The sequence below is a fragment of the Python bivittatus genome, unplaced genomic scaffold, assembly GCF_059951505.1.
Source record: "Python bivittatus isolate LINGU-HERP-01145 unplaced genomic scaffold, Pbiv_v1 ctg000020_np1212, whole genome shotgun sequence".
Taxonomy (NCBI): Eukaryota; Metazoa; Chordata; class Lepidosauria; order Squamata; family Pythonidae; genus Python; species Python bivittatus.
The window spans coordinates 108,541,811-108,562,188 of record NW_028277030.1 but is presented as its reverse complement, the minus strand read 5'-3'; the positions used below and the strand labels follow the sequence as shown (position 1 = coordinate 108,562,188).

The following is a 20,378-nucleotide window of genomic DNA, read 5'->3' as shown; positions in this document are numbered from 1 at the left end:
TCACTTTCTTCCCGGCGTCCCTTCCCTACCTCGGAGTCCCTGGACCAAGATACGCCTTTTTGTGCTGTTAAACTGAGCCTTGTTGAAAATAACGCGAGTTAATCCTTTCCATATTTTTTCAGAGCTCCTGCTGGTCATTCGGTACATAATAGAATTGGAATCTAAATAAACTGAAGAAAGAGCAGATCTAAAAAGTTGACGAATAGCTTGTTCTTTTCTCAGGCTGATTCTTTTTTCTTACGTTGTCTTCCAACTGCTGTATTGTCTGTTTTTATATTTCAGACTGTAGTTGTCTAATATTGCATTAAAAATAGTTACACCTAGGCTAACGTAAGTGCACCACTTCAGATTCATCTATAGAAAGTGCTTTTTGCAGAGGGTCCTTTTGAGGTTGAGCCTAGCAGAGCTTGGCTGGTCTCAAAAAGTGAAACAGGGTCAGGCCACCACCCAGGCTGTAGGCTAGGCTAGGAACATTTGAAAGAAGCCAATGGTGAAGCACTTCCATACTGATGTCAAGAAAACCACGCATGAAACTGAAGTTGTTTCAAGGAAGTCTTTACCTTTTTTTGAATATAGGACAGAGAGAGTTAATCTTTCCCCCCAGTTGTGATCTTCCTTGAAAATCCATTCATTTTCCAGTTCCCTTGGGACTAGTATATTAAATAGTCCTTTCTACTGTATCTAACCATTCATTTATAGAAGCTAATCACTATGCAGGGAGAAATTTCTTCCATCTATGGTTGAATCTTAAGTGGCTCAGTGGGTTGAATGCTAATTGGCTGTTTTTTTCCCTCCTTAGAATATTCGGAGACTTCTGATATTTCTGATGTTACATATTACGCACACTTGGAAAAATGTGAGTGTATGATTGCCATACATTCTTTGACAAGTATTATTTCCCCACTTCACACAAATTGAATTTTATTGTATCATTTGAACTAAGCAAGATTGATTGGCTCAAAGTCATCCAGTGAGTTTCGATGGCTGAAAGTAGACTTGAACCTGGGTCTCTCTAGTCCTAGGGCAAAATCTTAATCAGTATCCACATTAAAAGTCAACCTAGCTATAGCTGTATAGTAAGGTTTATTATTTGATAGCTTGCTTAACTAAAAACAACAAAAGAGGTGGCCATAAAGGAATTCCATGGAAGCATGCCAGGGACTGCAAGCAGTATACTGGAAAGACATTTTCACAAAGTAAAACAGATTTGGGACTCAGAAACAAACTTTGCAAAGATTTCCTTGGCTAATCAAGAACCAGCAATCTGGATTCTAAAGCACTCCAGAAGCCGCATTATATAACTTTCTGGCATTAACTGTGGATTAATGCTCTGATTGGGCTACATATCTTATCTAAACAGTTTCTCAAAGATTACTTTCACCATTCTGCTGCCCTCCAGAAAGACTGGAATTACAACTGAGCCAAACAAAATATACAAAAAAAATAGTACCTGCCCCAATTGGAAGACAGCCCAACCATAATAAAAATTAAATAAGAACTAAACAGCAGTGAAAATCACATAAAAATAATTTGTAATATGTATATAAACAGTCTTACTGCCATTCTCAGCATCTACTCACAAAAATTTTTACTGATCAACCTGCTTTACTGAATAAACAAGTTTTCAAAACTTTTTTAAATGTATCCAAAGACTGGGGCAGGGGGGGGAGGGAATTCCATAACTGAGGATTCAAATCCGGAAGTGCATATAAATCAGATGGAGCATGATGCAAGAAGGGTATGGAAAGAAACAGCATCACTCCAAGACAGGAGGGAACAACGAACTACAAGGCTTTAAACACTAGCACCAACCATTTAAATTGGGCTTGGGTCCTAATAAGGAGCTGGTGTAAAGCGCTGCAGTGGGAAGAAACATGGAAAAAACAAGAAATGTCCAGAATAATGCATAATGCAGAGTTCTGGACCAAGGTTAGTGGTTGGAGAGAAGACAAAGGAAGATCTGTCCAGGCAAGAGAATAACACAGTGACTATGAGGGGTTGTTTTTATACATTTGGAGAGATTTATTCTTCCTTTACTTGGGCCAGAGATCGGATCTAGGGTGAAATATGGGGTAACTGTAGTATGATGTTTCCTCCTCTATGCCATACAGTGGGGCAAAAAAGTATTTAGTCAGCCACCAATTGTGCAAGTTCTCCCACTTAAAAAGATGAGAGAGGCCTGTAATTTTCATCATAGGTATACCTCAACTATGAGAGACAAAATGGGAAAAATAATCCAGAAAATCACATTGTCTGATTTTTAAAGAATTTATTTGCAAATCATGGTGGAAAATAAGTATTTGGTCAATATCAAAAGTTCATCTCAATACTTCGTTATATATCCTTTGTTGGCAATGACAGAGGTCAAACATTTTCTGTAAGTCTTCACAAGGTTTTCACATACTGTTGCTGGTATTTTGGCCCATTCCTCCATGCAGATCTCCTCTAGAGCAGTGATGTTTTGGGGCTGTTGCTGGGCAACACGGACTTTCAACTCCCTCCAAAGGTTTTCTATGGGGTTGAGATCTGGAGACTGGCTAGGCCACTCCAGGACCTTGAAATGCTTCTTACGAAGCCACTCCTTCGTTGCCCGGGCGGTGTGTTTGGGATCATTGTCATGCTGAAAAACCCAGCCACATTTCATCTTCAATGCCCTTGCTGATGGAAGGAGGTGTTCACTCAAAATCTCACGATACATGGCCCCATTCATTCTTTCCTTTACACAGATCAGTCGTCCTGGTCCCTTTGCAGATAAACAGCCCCAAAGCATGATGTTTCCACCCCCATGCTTCACAGTAGGTATGGTGTTCTTTGGATGCAACTCAGCATTCTCTCTCCTCCAAACACGACGAGTTGAGACCAAAACGTTCTACTTTGGTTTCATCTGACCATATGACATTCTCCCAATCCTCTTCTGGATCATCCAAATGCTCTCTAGCAAACTTCAGACGGGTCCGGACATGTACTGGCTTAAGCAGGGGGACACGTCTGGCACTGCAGGATTTGAGTCCCGGGCGACCTAGTGTGTTACTGATGGTAGCCTTTGTTACTTTGGTCCCAGCTCTCTGCAGGTCATTCACTAGGTCCCCCCGTGTGGTTCTGGGATTTTTGCTCACCGTTCTTGTGATCATTTTGACCCCACGGGGTGTGATCTTGCGTGGAGCCCCAGATCGAGGGAGATTATCAGTGGTCTTGTATGTCTTCCATTTTCTAATTATTGCTCCCACAGTTGATTTCTTCACACCAAGCTGCTTGCCTATTGCAGATTCAGTCTTCCCAGCCTGGTGCAGGTCTACAATTTTGTTTCCGGTGTCCTTCGACAGCTCTTTGGTCTTGGCCATAGTGGAGTGTGACTGTTTGAGGTTGTGGACTGTGACTGTTTGAGGTTGTGGACAGGGGTCTTTTATACTGATAACAAGGTCAAACAGGTGCCATTACTACAGGTAACGAGTGGAGGACAGAGGAGCCTCTTAAAGAAGTAGTTACAGGTCTGTGAGAGCCAGACATCTTGCTTGTTTGTAGGTGACCAAATACTTATTTTCCACCATGATTTGCAAATAAATTCTTTAAAAACCAGACAATGTGATTTTCTGGATGTTTTTCCCCATTTTGTCTCTCATAGTTGAGGTATATCTATGATGAAAATTACAGGCCTCTCTCATCTTTTTAAGTGGGAGAACTTGCACAATTGGCGGCTGACTAAATACTTCTTTGCCCCACTGTATATCCTGGTGAATGAAGAACCTACAGTAAATATTCCATGTAGCATGGGGGGGGGGAGTGAATAATCTTACAATTCAAAAATATATAGATCAAAGTTATCAACAAGTCACTTAAAAGTAAGCCAACTGTAACAAAATTACTCTTATATTTAAACATAACATTTAAGGAGTGGGATAGTAGGCAATCTTTCAGAACACTCGGGTTAACATTGAGGATTCCAGAAAATAGTATGCAACAACAGCAGCAACAAAAATAAAACAATAACTGTGACTGATGTTTTACTATATTCTCAGTATTGGCATAGTTAATCATTACGATTACTTATGATAATTTCAGATAAGAAAATAACAATGACTGGAAGAACATAGTGGACTGCAACTGATACAGTCACACACTGAACCAAAGTGTGTGCTTGGCACCAGGAACTCTGTCTGCTTTACATGTTTTAATTATTTTAAAGGGCCCTTCTGCCAACCATCCAAAGATGAGCACAGTTGGATTTCAGTAGGTAGCATGCTCTCTGCTCCTTTCATGTGAAGACACAAGATCCAACAAACCTTGGCTTTTGTTTTGTCAGATAAATATATTTTCCTGTACAACACTAATTCTTGTGTTCTTTTCCATTCAACCATATCTTCAGAGGTAACATCTTTCACTTGCATAATCCTTTCAAAAAACTAACCAAAGGTAGTAAGCCAGAGAAGGTTCTGTTTGTCTTGCATCCTACTGCCTTGGACGATGTGCAAGAAAATCATTTTCCGGAGATTAAAAAAAAAGTGGATTTCCCTCCTTTCCTTTAGTCTAAGTTATTTATTTTAACGCTCCTATTTGAAAAATGATCTCCCCCTCCCTTTTCATTTTTCTTTTTGGAGAGATACTTTGGATGTAAAATCCATCCCTTTCGAGACTTTAACTGGGGAAACAAGTAAACCCAAATAAATTGTATGAACCTTGCTTACTGCACATCAGCTCAGTAGGTTAAGGCCTAAGCTCACAGCTATTTGAGAAGTGAAAAATCATGAATCTGGTAGCACCTTTTCTGACTAAAAAAAATTGTGAGCTGCAGTTCACTTCATAAAATGCACAGAGGGGCTAAACTGGTGTAGGATTTCAATTGGGGTGGGGAAAAGAGAGGGGAAGATAGGTTGGTTATGCAGATACAGCTTACATGTGAGACACATTATAAGTACTGTATCAGTTCATAACTGCAGCATGTTAAGTCCTCCATCAGTCTAGCCCCTTTAGGCATCTGATGAAATGAGCTGCAGCTCACAAAAGCTTGTGCTTTTTAATAAAATTTGTTAGTCAGAAAAGCTATTACCAGACTCCTGATTTTGGGGGACCATAAACTAACACGGCTCTCCTCCTACAATAAAGAGTGATGAAAGTCAACAGGAGAACTTTTCTTAAATAACAGAGGATGAAAAAAAAAATCTTTTGAGTGCGTGTAATATATGGATTCAGGGATGAAGAGATGAACGCCTCTTAGAAAGCAAGGTGCAGCGTTCCTCCCCCTGGGCTTTGGGGGCGGCTGAGGATGCTCCGAGGGCGCCTCGCAGGGCGTGGTGCGCCTCCATCCCCTCCGCCTGGGGAGAGCGGCCGTCTGCTTCTGCTCCTGCTCCTGCTCCTGCTCCTCCTCCTCGTCTCCATATCCTTCCCCCGGCCGGTTCTGCTGACGTGTCTGCTTTACCTCCCCCCCACCAGCTCGGCGGCCCTCGTCGACTAAAACATGGCTGCGGCGCGGCGGCGTCTCCCCTCGGCGCTCCCGCTCCTCGCCCTGCTGCTCTGCACCCCGGCGGCCCCCAGTCACGCCAGCCGGGATCCGGACCGCCGGTTCGCCGAATACAAGCGCTGCGCCGACCCCGAATGTAGCAGTAAGTGGAAGGGAGGAGGGCGTCCGCCGGGTCCCTGCGACTGCCGAGCCGCAGCAGATCTGGACCTGTGGCATCCCCAAGGCCACACCGAGCAGAGCCCGCTGGGCTGCGTCCTTCCTCCCGGGCGCTCGGGAGGGGAGAGGGTGGTCTGTAGCCTCTGCTTCCCTTCGCAGAGCCGCGGTTTCGCTCCCGAGCTGGGGCTCCTAGGGAGCTGGGGAGGGACGCGGGAGCGGCGGGCGTCTCTCCTCTCGCCTTTCGTGGCTGCGAAGAGCGAGCGACGCCTTTTGCTGCTTCGGATCCTCTGGCGGCTGAGCGTTCCTCGCTCCCTGCTTTTCCTGTGCTGCTTATTGGGGTGGGAGGTGACAGCCGTCGAGGCTTGTTTGGGCCGCTGTAAAACTTACCGGCAATTAGGCTTCTTTGATTACTGCAGAATTTATGGCAGAATTAAAAAAAAAAGCTGGTTTGGAATTAAAGCTGAGAAACATTCTCTGCATCACCTCTGTGTACTGTATGACTTTTGAGTTCACTGGAGAGACAGGCTTGATCCTCGACATCACCCCATGCAGCTGCATCACACAGCCTGAGATGTGCTGTGTCAGAAAAAGAGTTCTGTACCCAACTGTTAAAGTCTTTTGAGGCTCCGTTGTAACTTTTATAAATGGTATTTTTATGCCACTCTACTCTCAATGGTTCAGATACTTGATATATATTATACTAGTACTAACCTGCAGAGGAAGATCATAAAAGAAAACCTTGCATCCCCCAAATGCTATTTTCCAGAGACAAGTTTTCACCTCTGTTTGGACACGAGGGAATACACAACTCTTGTATGTGGGGGGAAGCAGTTTCACCCGAAGGGCACCACCATTAAGCAGGCCCTGCTCCAGATCTCACTCTCACTAGGTAGACCAGACCAGGAAATTAACTCCATAGGAAGGTTAAAACTACTTTTATGGAGATTGGCTATAACAAAATCTTACAAGTCTGATTGTGTTGAACTTCCTCATCTAGTAAACTAGGGAGGCATCTGCCTGAGCTGCTTCCAAATGTTATCTTGTTTCTCTGGACATAAAACACATTTTAGCCCCTTTTGCCCAGAAAACAGTTCCTGCTATATTTTCCTCAAGGTCATCTTGCTTACTCTGCAGCACCAGGGCTCCTGTAGGTAGATTTTTTTCAGAGATGGTACCCTGAAATCAGTGAAATCATGGACTGGGTTTCATTGTGCTAAGAAACAAAGACATAATTTTAGTACATTAGTGTCTAAGTTTTCATTCCTGGGCTGCGTGTGTTCTTTTGTGAACACGATGGACTATACGTCAGTGACAGATTTCCTTTACTGTGTCTTATTTTTCTCTCTCTTTCTTTCAACAGTGCTAATGTGTCGAGGAAAGGCAGTAAAGGATTTTAAAGGTCCAGATTGTCGTTTTGTAGATTTTAAAGAAGGTGAATCGATATATGTATATTATAAATTAACCGGAAGAACAAATGAGCTTTGGGCTGGAAGTGTAAGTTTGTTTTTGTTTTTACAAACATTGGAAAACCTGATGCTTTAATTAATGTTTTAATTAGAATTTTATTTGTATATGACTGTGTTCACCATTTTTTTAAAATTTCCTGTATTACGAAGTCATCCTAATTTTGCTGAGAAATATTTGGAGAACTGTGACTAATTAAAGGCTTTGTTGTTTGTTAGTATAGTAAGGAGATAATTCATTCATTTCTCTGCCTATTAAGGTATGATACCAGTAGTCGAAAATAGATACGGCATGATACAAATTTTGAATTGGACAAAGAAAAGGATTAGAAATAGCTTGATTTTGGGATCTGACATGGTTTTTTCTGGACTCAAATGTAAAATCAATGATGTTGACTGTTTTAAGGTATGTCCTTGCTTCTGGTTAGTGTTGTAAATAAAAAGCAAACCAGGCAGCTGTACTACTTAATTTCTATTAAGTAGTACAGGCTGCCTGGTCTGCTTTTTATTTACAACAGTTAGCTGTGATCAGGTTGTAAACAAATTGTGATAGTGACCAATTATGCTTTAATATCTTAGCTTGTTCTGAAATAACCACCATTTCAAAGTTGGGATAAAATGGTAAATTGTTGATAGAGGTATTTTGATTTGAGGAGAAGACTGAGGAATATCATTGCAGAGACAAATGTCTGATTATCCAACCATAGTCTCTGTGGCATATTCTAAATTAAGTAATTGGTTAACAGTTTCCTTTTCCTTCACCCACACAGATCACTGGTCTTGAATCTGACTCTGTATGGATAGTATTCCCTTTTAGGAATATATATCTCTAATCCCTCCTTGACCAAATATCAGTTTATCTTAGGAAACAATGGATTCCTAGCAATTGTAACAGTATTCAAGTATTGTTTACTTGAACCAGCTCGTCCTTCTCTTTTTTTTAAGGTAGATCTGCTACCTTGAAGTAGAACAATTTCTTTTGAAGGGAAATCTGCCAATTGTTGAGGAATCTGCATCCTATTTCTGTTCCCATATTAAGGTCACATCTAATAGGAAAGTGAAAATGCCATTGCCAGTTCATCCCATTTAAATAATTACATTTCTGAGAGATCATTTAAACTAATAATTATAATAATAAAATGTTCCTTCATGGCAAACTATATTAACCAGAGAAAGAGAGAGAGTTTTTATCTCATAAATATAAATCTGCCGTGTCATGCAAGAACATTTTATTAGTAAGCACATTTTTAATAATTCGAACATTCTGTACTTAATTTCAATTGAAAAAGTTAATTATAGTAACATTTCAGATACTACTGAAATAAGCTTGAGGATGTAAGTGTATTAGCTGAAACGACAGGTTTCTTGTCCCCAACAATTTCTTAAAGACATTCTTATTATCCACAGTAAATTTTAAAGACTTAAAGTTTTGAAAGCTTACTCTGTGACTCATACAGACTACTTCAGAGTCCCACCTGTGGTACGCATGCCACCTGTTAAGAGTGACTGTGCTATTGGACAGCATTCTCTGTGGTAAACATTGCATGCTAGTAGCCTCAACTAAGTGACATTTAAAATAATACGAGTGAGTTGACTCAAATTGCTGTGATATCCATGGATCTTTCTTCAGTACACATTACTCTGAACTCTAATATAGTTGGTTTTGTTTGTTTCTGGCTTAGCATGATGTTGTTATCTTAGGTTGATGCTGGAATTTCTTTCAGAGATACTGCTTTCAGTTCAAATTCATCTTACGCTGAGTGCTATTTTCTTTTGCAAGTGAGAGTTAAGGAGATATTATAGGCTGCCCTTTCTAACTAATACGTCACTTCTGAACAGATCCTTAGAAGTGGCTATACTGGATGACAGGGCTCACTTTATCTCTGAAAAGATTATTTTCCTGTATAAAAGAAGACCTGCTGCTCTGAGCTGTTTGCGTTAGATATGTGACTGGAGCTATGACATAACAGCTTCTCAACAAAAGTTAAAATCGCTCAAATGAAAAAAGTTGCGTACAGAGAAAGTGGCAGAATGGAATCATTGTATCATGCTGATATAGTAATTCCCTTCTGATTTTCTTTTTACTTTGCCATCTTTTAAGAGAACAAATACCCTCTAGGAAAATATTTCTTGGATCCAAAATCCTAAGTATTTAGAATCTATTCTCACATTGTACAAAACCAATTGAAACCACAATATTAAACATATTAAAATTAGAATTTGGTCTCTATTTTGTATTTCACTATTTTATCAATAAAAATAATTTTAGAAAATTTGAGCAATCAAATTATTTGTAAATGTCAAGAACATTACTAAATAAAAGGCTATCTAGTTCTTCCTATAATAAAAGCTATTGCCAGAAAAGGGCAACACTCACAAAGCACACTCTAACTACACATGATATCTCTAGAGAGTGTGTTTACTTTTAGTGTGTTCTGCCAGCATCTAATTGCCAAGGTTATCTAATCTCAGGGGCAATTCTTCACTGTTAATACTGGCTTCCTGATAACAGTTGCAATAACCTAGAGAACATAGTATGAATGCATCAGACAGTGTAAGCCTCTTATGAATTTATTCAGAAGAAGTTCTGCTATAGCTCCCTATGAAATGAGTTTGGGATTACAGGTTTTGCTGTTTTTTATAGTGTTTGTTTTACTGGAATAGGAGTTTTCCCATTTCAAGTGGCAAGAGGGAATTGTGTATATCAACAAAGAGGGAGGAAATGCTTTTGCAGCAATGTTCACTTGACTCCAATTTTGGGTCAAAATATGATGATACAACCTTTACAAAAATGATGATACAACCCTTTACAAAATCCTATTATTTGGATTCCTTTCAGCCTATGGATTTTGAGGATGTAGACAAGGTATCTGCCCCTTTCCCCTCCTGGCTGATCAGATTGACCAGGATGGCACTGGTTTAGGAGGTAATTAACGTTTTCTTGTGGGTGCAGTGTCTCCCCTTCTGTAAAGTAGTTTAAAAAGTGTTATAAAAACACCTTCCCTTGGCCTGGAAAATCTAGGAAATTACAACCCAATTTGAAATATATCAGTTTTGGCTAGGATAATCAAGAAGGTAATGGCATTGGCACTTTATTGATAATGGGACATACTAAAAGAACAGAGTAACAAAGTAAAAACAAATGTATTTATCTGAACATTTTAAAGACATATGACTGTCAATTACGTCTTAAATAATATTTGGATGCATTTGGAGTAATATCATTCTAACAGTAGCTTTCATTTAATTTTGTTTAGAACAATGGACTAAAACTTATTTTATTCTGTGGCTCTAATTTACATAATTTTAAAATTATGGAAGGAAATAAAATCACTAAAAAGGCATCTGAAGTGCCATAAACAGGTATCCTGGTGCAGTACAGTTATTTTTTAAATAATATTTAAATGTCCTGTGGAAGATGTTGGTCTTACTTGCTGAACCTCTGGATTGGAACCTAGTTTGCTAGAGTTTGTGCTTCTGTATGGGCTATTATGCATAGCTGGGCTGAAACGGGGGGAAATAGTTTTCTTACTACACTATTTACAAAGTGTAGTACAAAGTTTTCTTCTTACACTATTCTTTGTTTTCCTGACAGGTTGGAAATGAATTTGGATATTTTCCCAAGGATTTACTTGAAATAAATCATATTTATACTCATGATGAGCTAGAATTACCAACAGATGTAAGTTATTTAAATTTGTGTGTTGTTTTCCAGCTACATGCCATAATAGAATCATATGCAGACAGTAGAAACAGAGTGCAGAGGAGAAAGATTGATGGGAAAAGAAGGAAACAGTTCATCAAATGTTTGTCTGTGTATAGGCTAACCATTAACTGGGTGCAATTAGTTTTTTGAAATATTGGGGAGAATTCTACTAGTTTATCAAGCTTGCACAAAATGCATCCCGCTGACTCAACAGTTGTCAGTCCTTTCTTTCTTCACTAGTCATGTATGAAAATGCACAGCAGATTCAGTAAACCTTTATTTTCCAGCCTGACTGGGACGTAGAAAAGAAGGGCATTGGCAGGCTCCTACCATATCAGATTACCAGATTTTGTGAAGTGTATTTATGTTAAATGGCATCATTGCCTACTTCAATATAATCCAGTGCAGTCCAGTTTCATTGTGAATATAGGATTGCATTTGTAGCTTGAAGATAGTGGTATGTAAGTTGTGATATAGTCCAATCTAACATACCTTATGTTCTGTGCAACCTGATACAATGCATAGTTATGAAATCCCAAATAGGCTTGATGGGCTTTACTCATATGTAAATATAAGAGGATTGCAGCCCAGATCTTTTTTATATTTTAAAGAGCTTCTGACTGCTAGTTTGATCACTTATTTAGTCATTAGGAACAATTAATGTAAATGTAAATTTTTAAAAAATTTAATTTTTTTCTTTCAGGAAACAGATTTTGTTTGCTTTGATGGAGACAAAGATGATTTTGACAACTATAATGTGAATGAACTTTTAAAGCTATCAGAGAACATGGAAACTAAAGAACCAGAGTTGGAAACAGTAAAGGAAGAAGTGATTGATTGGACAGTGTCTGTTGATCCAGAGATTGATAATGGTTTTGAAGTAGGCTTAAAAGACAATGAGGACTATGCCAAAATTGGTGAACATGGCAGTTTTCTCCATAAAAAAAATGAGAATGTAGAAGAAGCTCTTGATTCCAAGGGGGAGAGCCTTGTAAGTAAGGAGACAGACAATTCTCAGGGAGACAAAAATGCACATCAACCTTCAGAAGAAATGCTGCAGGAAACATTAAAAGTGCCAAAACATGAAAGTGCCAAAAATTATAACAAGTCTCAGGGTGAAACTAAATCAGATTATGGAGATAAAAATGATGCTGCTTATACACTTTTAGATCAAGAAGTATCAGAAGACTTGAAAACAACATTTGGCTCAACTGCAGATGCCCTTGTATCTGATGATGAGACAACTAGCCTTGTTACATCACCTGATGATGACAACTTCAGGGAAGATCTGGACATTGATTCTTACAATATAGAGAAGCAACAAGAACCAGAAGCACAATCAGAAGAAATTCCTTCATTATCATTTGTAGAAAAAGAAGAAATCACATTGTCAGAAGACCCAGAAGCTGAAAAGACGTCATCTGATGGTATATTTGAATCAGAAGCAAGCAGCAATAGTGATGATGATAATGATGATGAAGATGGTGGTGGTGGTAACGGTGATGATAGTACTGGGGAAACTGCTGCAGAACTGCAGCATGAAACAAAAGATGATTCTGTACATTTAGGGGATAATTTTCTTGCAGTTGTCAGTGCAGATGACAGAACAGTTGATAAAACTGATGATGACAAAAAAGGAGGAGGAGAAGAGGAGGAGGAGGAGGAGGAGGAAGAAGAAGCTTTATCTAGAAAACAGCAAAATATTGAGCATGTGTTAGCACATTCAGATACTTCATCTGAAGATGATCCTGTAATATCAGAACATGATTTTATTAAAGAAGAGATGCATGATGTAAATATCAGAGACCTTACAGAAGAAACAGATACAACTCAGTACTATGCAGAAGAGGATACAAAAAATAAAGAAGAACAAACTAGAGAAGAACAACTGCCAAGCACTTCTATACATAATTTGGATACTTTTTCTAATTATGCAGATGATCGGCAACCTAAAACATCTATGAAAACAGAAGAAACATTAAGTCCACCTCTAGATATCAAAGTTGACCCAGAAAGCCTTTCTTTAGATAAAATAGTAAAAGATAATGAAAGAGGAGAAGAAAAAAGTGAGGACAATAACTTGGAAAAAATGGACAAAACAGATAAGAAAGGTAATCAGCCAATGAATATAGTACTAGATTTGTCAGAAGACCTAATGAATAAGTCGCTAAGTGATATGGATGATCCTGAATTTTTAGAAGGAAAAACAAAGTATGACACAAAGGAAGATAAAGAAGATTTTGAATTAAGAAAGATTTTCAGTAGTAAGGAGCAGTTAAATGGCTCTGCAATGGGAAATATTTCCAATGAGAAAAATACGGAAGTCCCTATTGAACGGTCTCAACAAGAAACTGCAATGCAGGATTTAGAAAATGAAGAGGATGACCTTACCAGTAGCAAGAAAACATTTGAGAAAAAAACTGTTCTAGAAAAATCTAAGAGAATTACACAACATAGAAACCTTACTCAACATACCATTGATTCAAATGAAGCTGATTACTTAAATACAGAAAAATCACTCACAGAAGAACTTCAGCCCATAGACCTAGAAGCTGAAGATGATGATTTTGTAGAAGAAACAGAAGAGGAGTTACTACAAGATGAAAATGCTGAAAGTGCAAAATTATCTAAGGAGCAACTTATAGATGATCAGAGTTTCAAATCAGATACTGAAATTCCAAGTCCTCAGCTGCAAATGCCAAATAATGCTATTTTAAAAACTGCTAATCCTGTTGATGAAACAGGAGAAGAAGCAATGACACTTGATCAGGCTGAGCAAGAAGATATGGGGGAAGAACTTAATGAGCCCAGTGATGAAGCAGTGCAAATACATTACAATTCTCAACAGAATAAAATGAGGGGAAATGAAGACAAGGAAGGGAAGATGAAGTCAACAATATTGTCTGAAATTAAAACATCTCTGCATGAGAAAAAAACTATACATGATAAAATAATGCCAAGCAACTTAAACATTTCTGAACCAGAAGAAAGGGATTATGATTTCAGTCAAAGGAATGAGCACCTTGCTACAGATTTTGCAGAAAAGGGCCTTAAAGTTCCACAGATCTCAGAAAACCAGTTCCAGCACTTTCATGATTCCAGAGATGTGATGGAAAACCCAAATGAACTTACAGAGCCAGAATATAGTGAGTCTGTGACTCAGCTTCTTATAATGAAAGAGTTTCTTGATGAAAAACGTATTGCACGTTTACAAAAGTATCTTGGGCAACAGCATCTTTTCAGAATAGAGTATTTGTTTCATGACATGGAATTAGAGCTGATGCTTGCTCAGAAACATAGTGATAATCAAGAGGACACTGAAAAAGCTTTGGATCAGATCCTTGAATCTTCAGAGTCTAATATTCTGGACCTTCTGAACAAAGTTTTAGATTCAAGGGAGTTAGAAAATAAAGAGGAGATTAAAGAAACAGACTTGTTTGATGAAGAAGCTGCTTTAATGGATGATATTCAGGAGCTAATGTATTCATTAAGGCAAAAATACTCTCCAGTTAGCGAGAGTGCCCCACTTGCATCCCTTCCGAACATGGGGATGGACTTCCCTGATCCCATTAAAGGTAAGACTTAAGGCTGCAGTTTCACACCACTTAGTTGGGAATAAATTCCATTCCCTTTGTGGTTCATATTTTCTAATATATTTAGGATTGTGCTTTATAATGATTTGGTGACAGAGCTGTCAGTAGGGTTACCAGGACTGCTGCTGGCATGCAAGGTGGCCTTGTGCAGAACTCCATTTAGTGCCCCCCCCACTTTTTAAAAAATATTCAAAATTTATTAAATATTGCACTTGTTTCCAGCTGTGTGCATTTGTACTTGCCCGCCATTAAAACATTTTTTTAACTTGCAACTGGTCCCTCCCCTCATGTGGCAATCTCGTGCTGTGCACAATTTGCACACCAGGTTGCAGCGGTCCTGAGGGCTACTTTAAGCTTAAGTAAGTTGGGGGATCTGTTATATACTTTTACATAGGGAACCAGATTCCTAGCAACAAATTGTGCATTACTGTAGAACTCAGTATCATCGTTCCCTAAAAATAAAAATGAACTTGCAAGCAAATGTCCACCAATTGACATTTGGAGGCTAGACTATTATAATTGGGCTGTGCCTTATTAAGATAGTAAAATGAGGCTAGGAAATTTGATCAACCCCAATTAAAATGATACTGTATATGTATCATTTTCATATATCTTGCATATTAAGATTACTAGTGTGTTACTGATAAAAAATTTGTACCAGTTCTGTTCAAGAATTAATATTGAAAACAACAACAATAATAATTTGGATAAAATAAGTCATGTCCTGGGAAAAGAGACATTACATTGTGACTCTATCTTATTTATTTTGTTCCCAAAATCTTAGCAATCTGGACTGTAATCTTATTGGAAAGTATAAGCAATGTACTATAGCTAACAAGGTCTGGTCAATGCCTGCTTACAAGACTACCTAGGAATTTGCTGCTATGAGTTCTAAGATGAAAAAAAGGCAAGAAAAAACAAAAGATGTTAACCATAAAAAACCCACAACTCCTGCAGGATTCTTGCAGGAAAGAAAGTGGTTTTAATATCTATGTATGTATTGTGCTTAATTTCAAACACTAAATTAGAGATAACTAAAATAAATTTGCAAGAAAAATGTATCTAAGTAAACATAAGTCGAGAGGTAAGTAAAGTGTGAGCTTATAACTAAGATACATATCTCTACTCACTGTAGCTAATGGAAAACAAACAGAATATGACAGACATACTGTGGAAACCCTGGTGGAGGGCATAGATCAAAAGTTTCCTCAAGACATAGAGCAGATACTTGAAAAAGAAGAAATTGTTCAACTGGATCAATTAAAAGAAGAAAGGAACATTTTGACAGAGACTGAAATTGTGGTTAATATGGAAAACAAGGATGTTCCTGAGAGTGACAGAAGCTTGCCAAATATGGATATTGTCTTTGGATCAGTTGATTCAGGATCTAAAAAAGACTTCATTTCAGGTAACTTTCATGGTAGTTTGTTTCTTATTTGTTTGTTTATACAAAAGTAGCATATAAAAGCAGCTGCAAGATTATAAATCATAAAACAATTGTTTTTAAAGATATGTTCATACTAGAGAGACATCCTCTTCTGCATGTAAATTTTTAAAGAGACAAATGCTTAAGAGGGAAAAATTTTGCTACCATGAATCAGGTTATATCAAACCCATAGAGCTATTTGGTTTCAGTTTAACAGATTATGACAACCTAGTCAGTGTGGTTTATAAGCCATGGTTTGTGGCCTAGGGTATGATACAAACCTAAGTAATTATAGTGTATTCAATAAATCATAATTAAGCAAACAATAACTAGGGACAAAGTATAAATTCAGCAGTGGAATCAAAGCATTGTTTTTCTCTAAGTAGTGCTAGGAGTTCATTGTACTTGCCTCATGATGATGGAACAAGAAACACTATATTTCAAAATTAATTGACTGATTATGTGCCATCAAGTTGCTGTCGACTCCTAGCAACCACATAGATAGATTTTCTCCATGGGGATCTGTCCCTGACCTGGTCTTTCAAGTCTTCCAATGGTGCACTCATAGCCTTGCTGCTGGTTGTCCTCCCCCTCTCTTTCCCTCCACCTTTCCCAGCATTAGAGTCTTCTCCAGAGAGCTAGGTCTTTGCATAATATGTCTGAAGTAGGATCATTTGAGCCCAGTATTTCAAAAAGTCTAATCAAAAACATTGACAAGTCATACTAAGATTGCAGTTCTGAAACTTCTACTAGAGGATAAGTCCCAGTAAATTGAATGGATTTGCTTCTGAGTAAACTTTCTGAGGATTCTTGTTGTCAAGCTGAAATTGAATATAAACTAAGATACAATTCTAGTTAAAAAATCGAATCAATGAGTCCAGTCAAGTCTATTCAAAAATGAGTTCAGTGAGGGACTGGTAATCAATGTCTTTTTTGATGTTAGTAAATTACAATTTCTAGAATCCCTCACCATCCATTATGATTAAACTATAAAACTGAAATGTACAGATCAGGGGTACAGTTAAAAAAAGAGTTAAGCAGACTTCAAAATACAAACAGCGAAAATATAACTTCAAAAGAGGTAGCCTTATTACAAAGTTCCACAAAATAGTGGAGTCTAGTGAGAATTAAAAGGCAAATATATGTATTATTCATTATGTTGTAAGCTATCTTGGTCTAGAAACTGATTTGTCAGCTGCATAAAGAGTTATTTTCAGTTGGTCTGTGTTTTTAAAAATATAGTGGAACTATATAGTTGCAAGGCATTTCAGTAGGATCCAAGAATTCTTAAAACATAGTTTATAAAAGAGATCTGGAGACATAGTTAAAGAAAGCTAGCAGAGTGCAGCTACTAAGTCATGTATATTCTTTTGTAGGATATATAAAAAGGTATTATAATTAAATGTAAAATTACAGTTATTTCTCTAAAGTTGTAGGGAGCAGTATAGATTTTGAAATTTAGGAATTTGTCTCCTGGAGACTAGAATGAGGGGATTATATTTCTTGTGAACCACCCCTTTTCTTCCTCCTGTATTTTTTAGATGAAATTTGTAAACAGATCCTGAATATAGTTCAGTGTCTTGGATGTTGGTCTTTTAAGCTGATTCCCTGTTGGGAGTTTTTGCATCATGTCTGCAGAAATACTTATTCAGCTTTTTATCAAATCAGATTGTGAAAGTGCAGTGTCAAGTAGTTTGGCTGACAAAGTAGATGTTTGGACGGTTAGACTGTTTTGATACCTTAAAATGCTAGGAGGTTGAACCAGTGGTCTTAAACAGACCCTTTCAGTTCTATGATTCTATGAGATCTGTAAAGCATATTTTTATTTGTTTAAAACATATACTTCTTTTGATTCATTTAGTAGTATTGCTGGTTGTGGTTTCCATATTGTATGAATTTTTTCACATTAAAGTGTACAGTAGGTTGCTTAGCCACTATGGACTTTTCTCCAAACGTTGTACTTGAACAATAAGACAGTACTTTGAGATCACCATACAGGTAGTCCTTGCTTTATTACCATTTGTTCAGCAACCATTCAAAATTACTATGGTGCTGAAAAAATGGACTTATGCCCAAAATTACAGCTGTTGCAGTGCCCCCACGGTTACCTGATCAAAATCAGCAATTCTCGGTTAACAACAGCAACCGGCCATGCCGGGATTGCAATTGCTAAGCAAAGTGGTCACGTGATATCTCACTTTACAACCACATTGCTTAGCGACAGAAATTCCTGCCCCAATTGTGGTAGTTAAGTGAGAACTACCTGTAGTGTGGTGGCAGAAGAAAATGTGCAGGCAATGCTTCCTCCTTTTTTCACACACATATTTTTTCACACTCCTTTTTTCACACGCATATGAATATAGAAAAAAATAGAATTAAATGTGGGACGTAAAAAGTAGCTTATCAAATGTGATCCCACTGATTTCCTTTTTTAAAATCTACCTGTAGGTACTGAAGCAGTGCAAATACTTTGGAAGAAAAGCTTTGAAATGAACAGGGATACAGAGCACTTCTACCAGCCACATTTATTTCCACACTCAAGTGGCTGCTTCAGAAGCTGTTTCCAGCTATCTCCCCCTGTATGTGTATGCACAATCCCTGCTTTGTTTTCCTCAGTAAAGTGAAGTAAGCTGCATGACCCTGTAAAACAATGTGGCTGTTTTAAGGATTTGAAAAAAAGATACTGCATGCTTGTTGCTATGCTTTCCGTAGCACCTTTCAAAGATGTGGACAGCCCTAGCATATACATACACATGCACCCTGCCAACAGAAATATTTTATGTGTCTGATGAAGTAGGCTGTATTTATGAAAACTTATGCCACAAGATTTTGCTTTGCTTTTACATACTAACATGATTATTACAGTTGTGTTGAGATGCCCCAAAATTATTGTTAAATAAAAATAAACAATTTCATTAAAAGGCTCAAAATCTATGTTTTAATCTAAGGTCAAATTAATGCTAAGGATGATGCAATGCAAGAAGATAGTAATCTATCAGAAGGAAACTCTGCTGCTCCATACATTCTTTCTATCTTGGATGGTGTAGTCGTGTCAGCCAAAGAAAATATGCAACCCATCACAGAAATTGTAAGTATTTTATCTTTCTTGGCATATAGTAGATTTAAAAGCCAAAACTAATTCCCATATGCTTTAATAGAATTTGATTCCATGTAACTGTACTGTAGTATTGCAGAATTTAAATGTGCACAGTATTTGCAGCCTAGTCTGAACATAGTTCAAATAGTATCAGTGGCATTTAAGTCTTCTTTTGAAGAAAATTATAAACATGTAGGGGTAAAAAAGGAAAGTATAGTGGAGCATTTTTTAGTTTTAAAATGCAGTAGGAAAATAGCTATTTATGTAACACAACTTGATTTGGAGCTTGCTTCTGCTGGCCTGTGTATATGGCTTACTGGGTTTTTAAGCACATTTGAGAACCCCCATGTAGTTTTGCCTTCTTACATGGGGCTCAGTAGATCTGAGCTCCGAATATTGGAATCTTGAGATTGCCGAAACCTAGAATCTGCGCTCTAAGTTCCGTTTCCCTATCTTGTTTGCTACATAATAAGGAAAGCATATTCATATGCTTTTCAGGAGCGCAAAAGAGTCCAATTAACGTATTACGGCCATTCGCATATAAAAGACATTTCCCCTGTCATCACAGCTTACCAAAAAAAACCCCACCCACCCCGAACCCTTTTTACCAAGAGTTAGTCTTAACTAGCGAGCTTACATGCCCTTCCTGCACCCATCTTCCGGTCAGAAGCCGGCGAAGCTTCCCCGCTTCCGGAACCTCCAACCGTGACTTGCAGGCACGGGCCGATGACGTCGAGGGGTCATGGTGGGGTCACAGTGAGGTGACGTGTCCCTGTGGAAATAGGAGCCGGGAGCGGGGGCTGCCTCACCAACGGGCGAGGAGGAGAGAGAGAGATTCGTCGCAGGCCAGTTTCTCGATGGAATCCGTTGTTCCTTCCGGCGGCAGTGGCGCCGCTCTGCTCCTGGGGCCGCTGTCCTGGGGCTATGCTTCCTTTACGGGCCGTCTTTTGTGGGTGAGGAAAGGGGGGGGCGAACGAGGGGGACCGGAAGGTCTCTTCGCGAGGAGGAGCGCGGTTGCCGGTTGCTTTCCGTGCCTGGCCAAATTTCCACGGCTGCGGGCGGGCAAGGACGAGGGGGACGTGTCGGCAGGGCGGCGGGGCCTGGTGAAGACCGCTGTTATCACGGTGATGGAGGGAGGCGGTGAAAGCCGCTCTGTCGGCGAAGAAATTAAGTGGAAATTGGGTCGGGGTTGCTGGGAAAAGAAGGTGCGTTGTTGCTTTGGAAATACTGTAACTAGTAATTTAAAAAAAACTGCCAGAACTAAATGCTGGCTTCATGTGCCATCAAGTCGTTTTCCACTCCTAGCAATCACATAGATAGATATCCTTCGTACTTTAGGACCAGATTTTTATGGCTTTTGGTGGTCTTGTGTAAATGTGAGAGGTGCCAAGGAAATCAAGCAGAGGTGGTTTTTTTGGGGGGGTGGGGTAAAGGATTGAAGAAGTTGAATCCTTACTTGCTTTCTCCAAATGCTGAAGGGAA

At 38.7% G+C, this 20,378-nt stretch overlaps 1 protein-coding gene across 2 annotated transcripts in view; it reads left to right on the top strand.

Moving 5' to 3' along the window:
* The first annotated feature begins 5,421 nt into the window (after positions 1–5,421).
* MIA3 (MIA SH3 domain ER export factor 3) overlaps positions 5,422–20,378 on the top strand; it is a 31,470-nt gene continuing 16,513 nt past the window's right edge. For both annotated transcript variants that reach the window (XM_007433712.4, XM_088146373.1), the window contains exons 1-6: positions 5,422–5,597; positions 6,972–7,105; positions 10,670–10,756; positions 11,484–14,355; positions 15,509–15,781; positions 18,748–18,887. In XM_007433712.4, the coding sequence (XP_007433774.2) occupies positions 5,453–5,597; positions 6,972–7,105; positions 10,670–10,756; positions 11,484–14,355; positions 15,509–15,781; positions 18,748–18,887 (3,651 nt within the window). In that variant the 5' untranslated portion in view covers positions 5,422–5,452. The remainder of the gene's footprint in view (positions 5,598–6,971; positions 7,106–10,669; positions 10,757–11,483; positions 14,356–15,508; positions 15,782–18,747; positions 18,888–20,378) is intronic.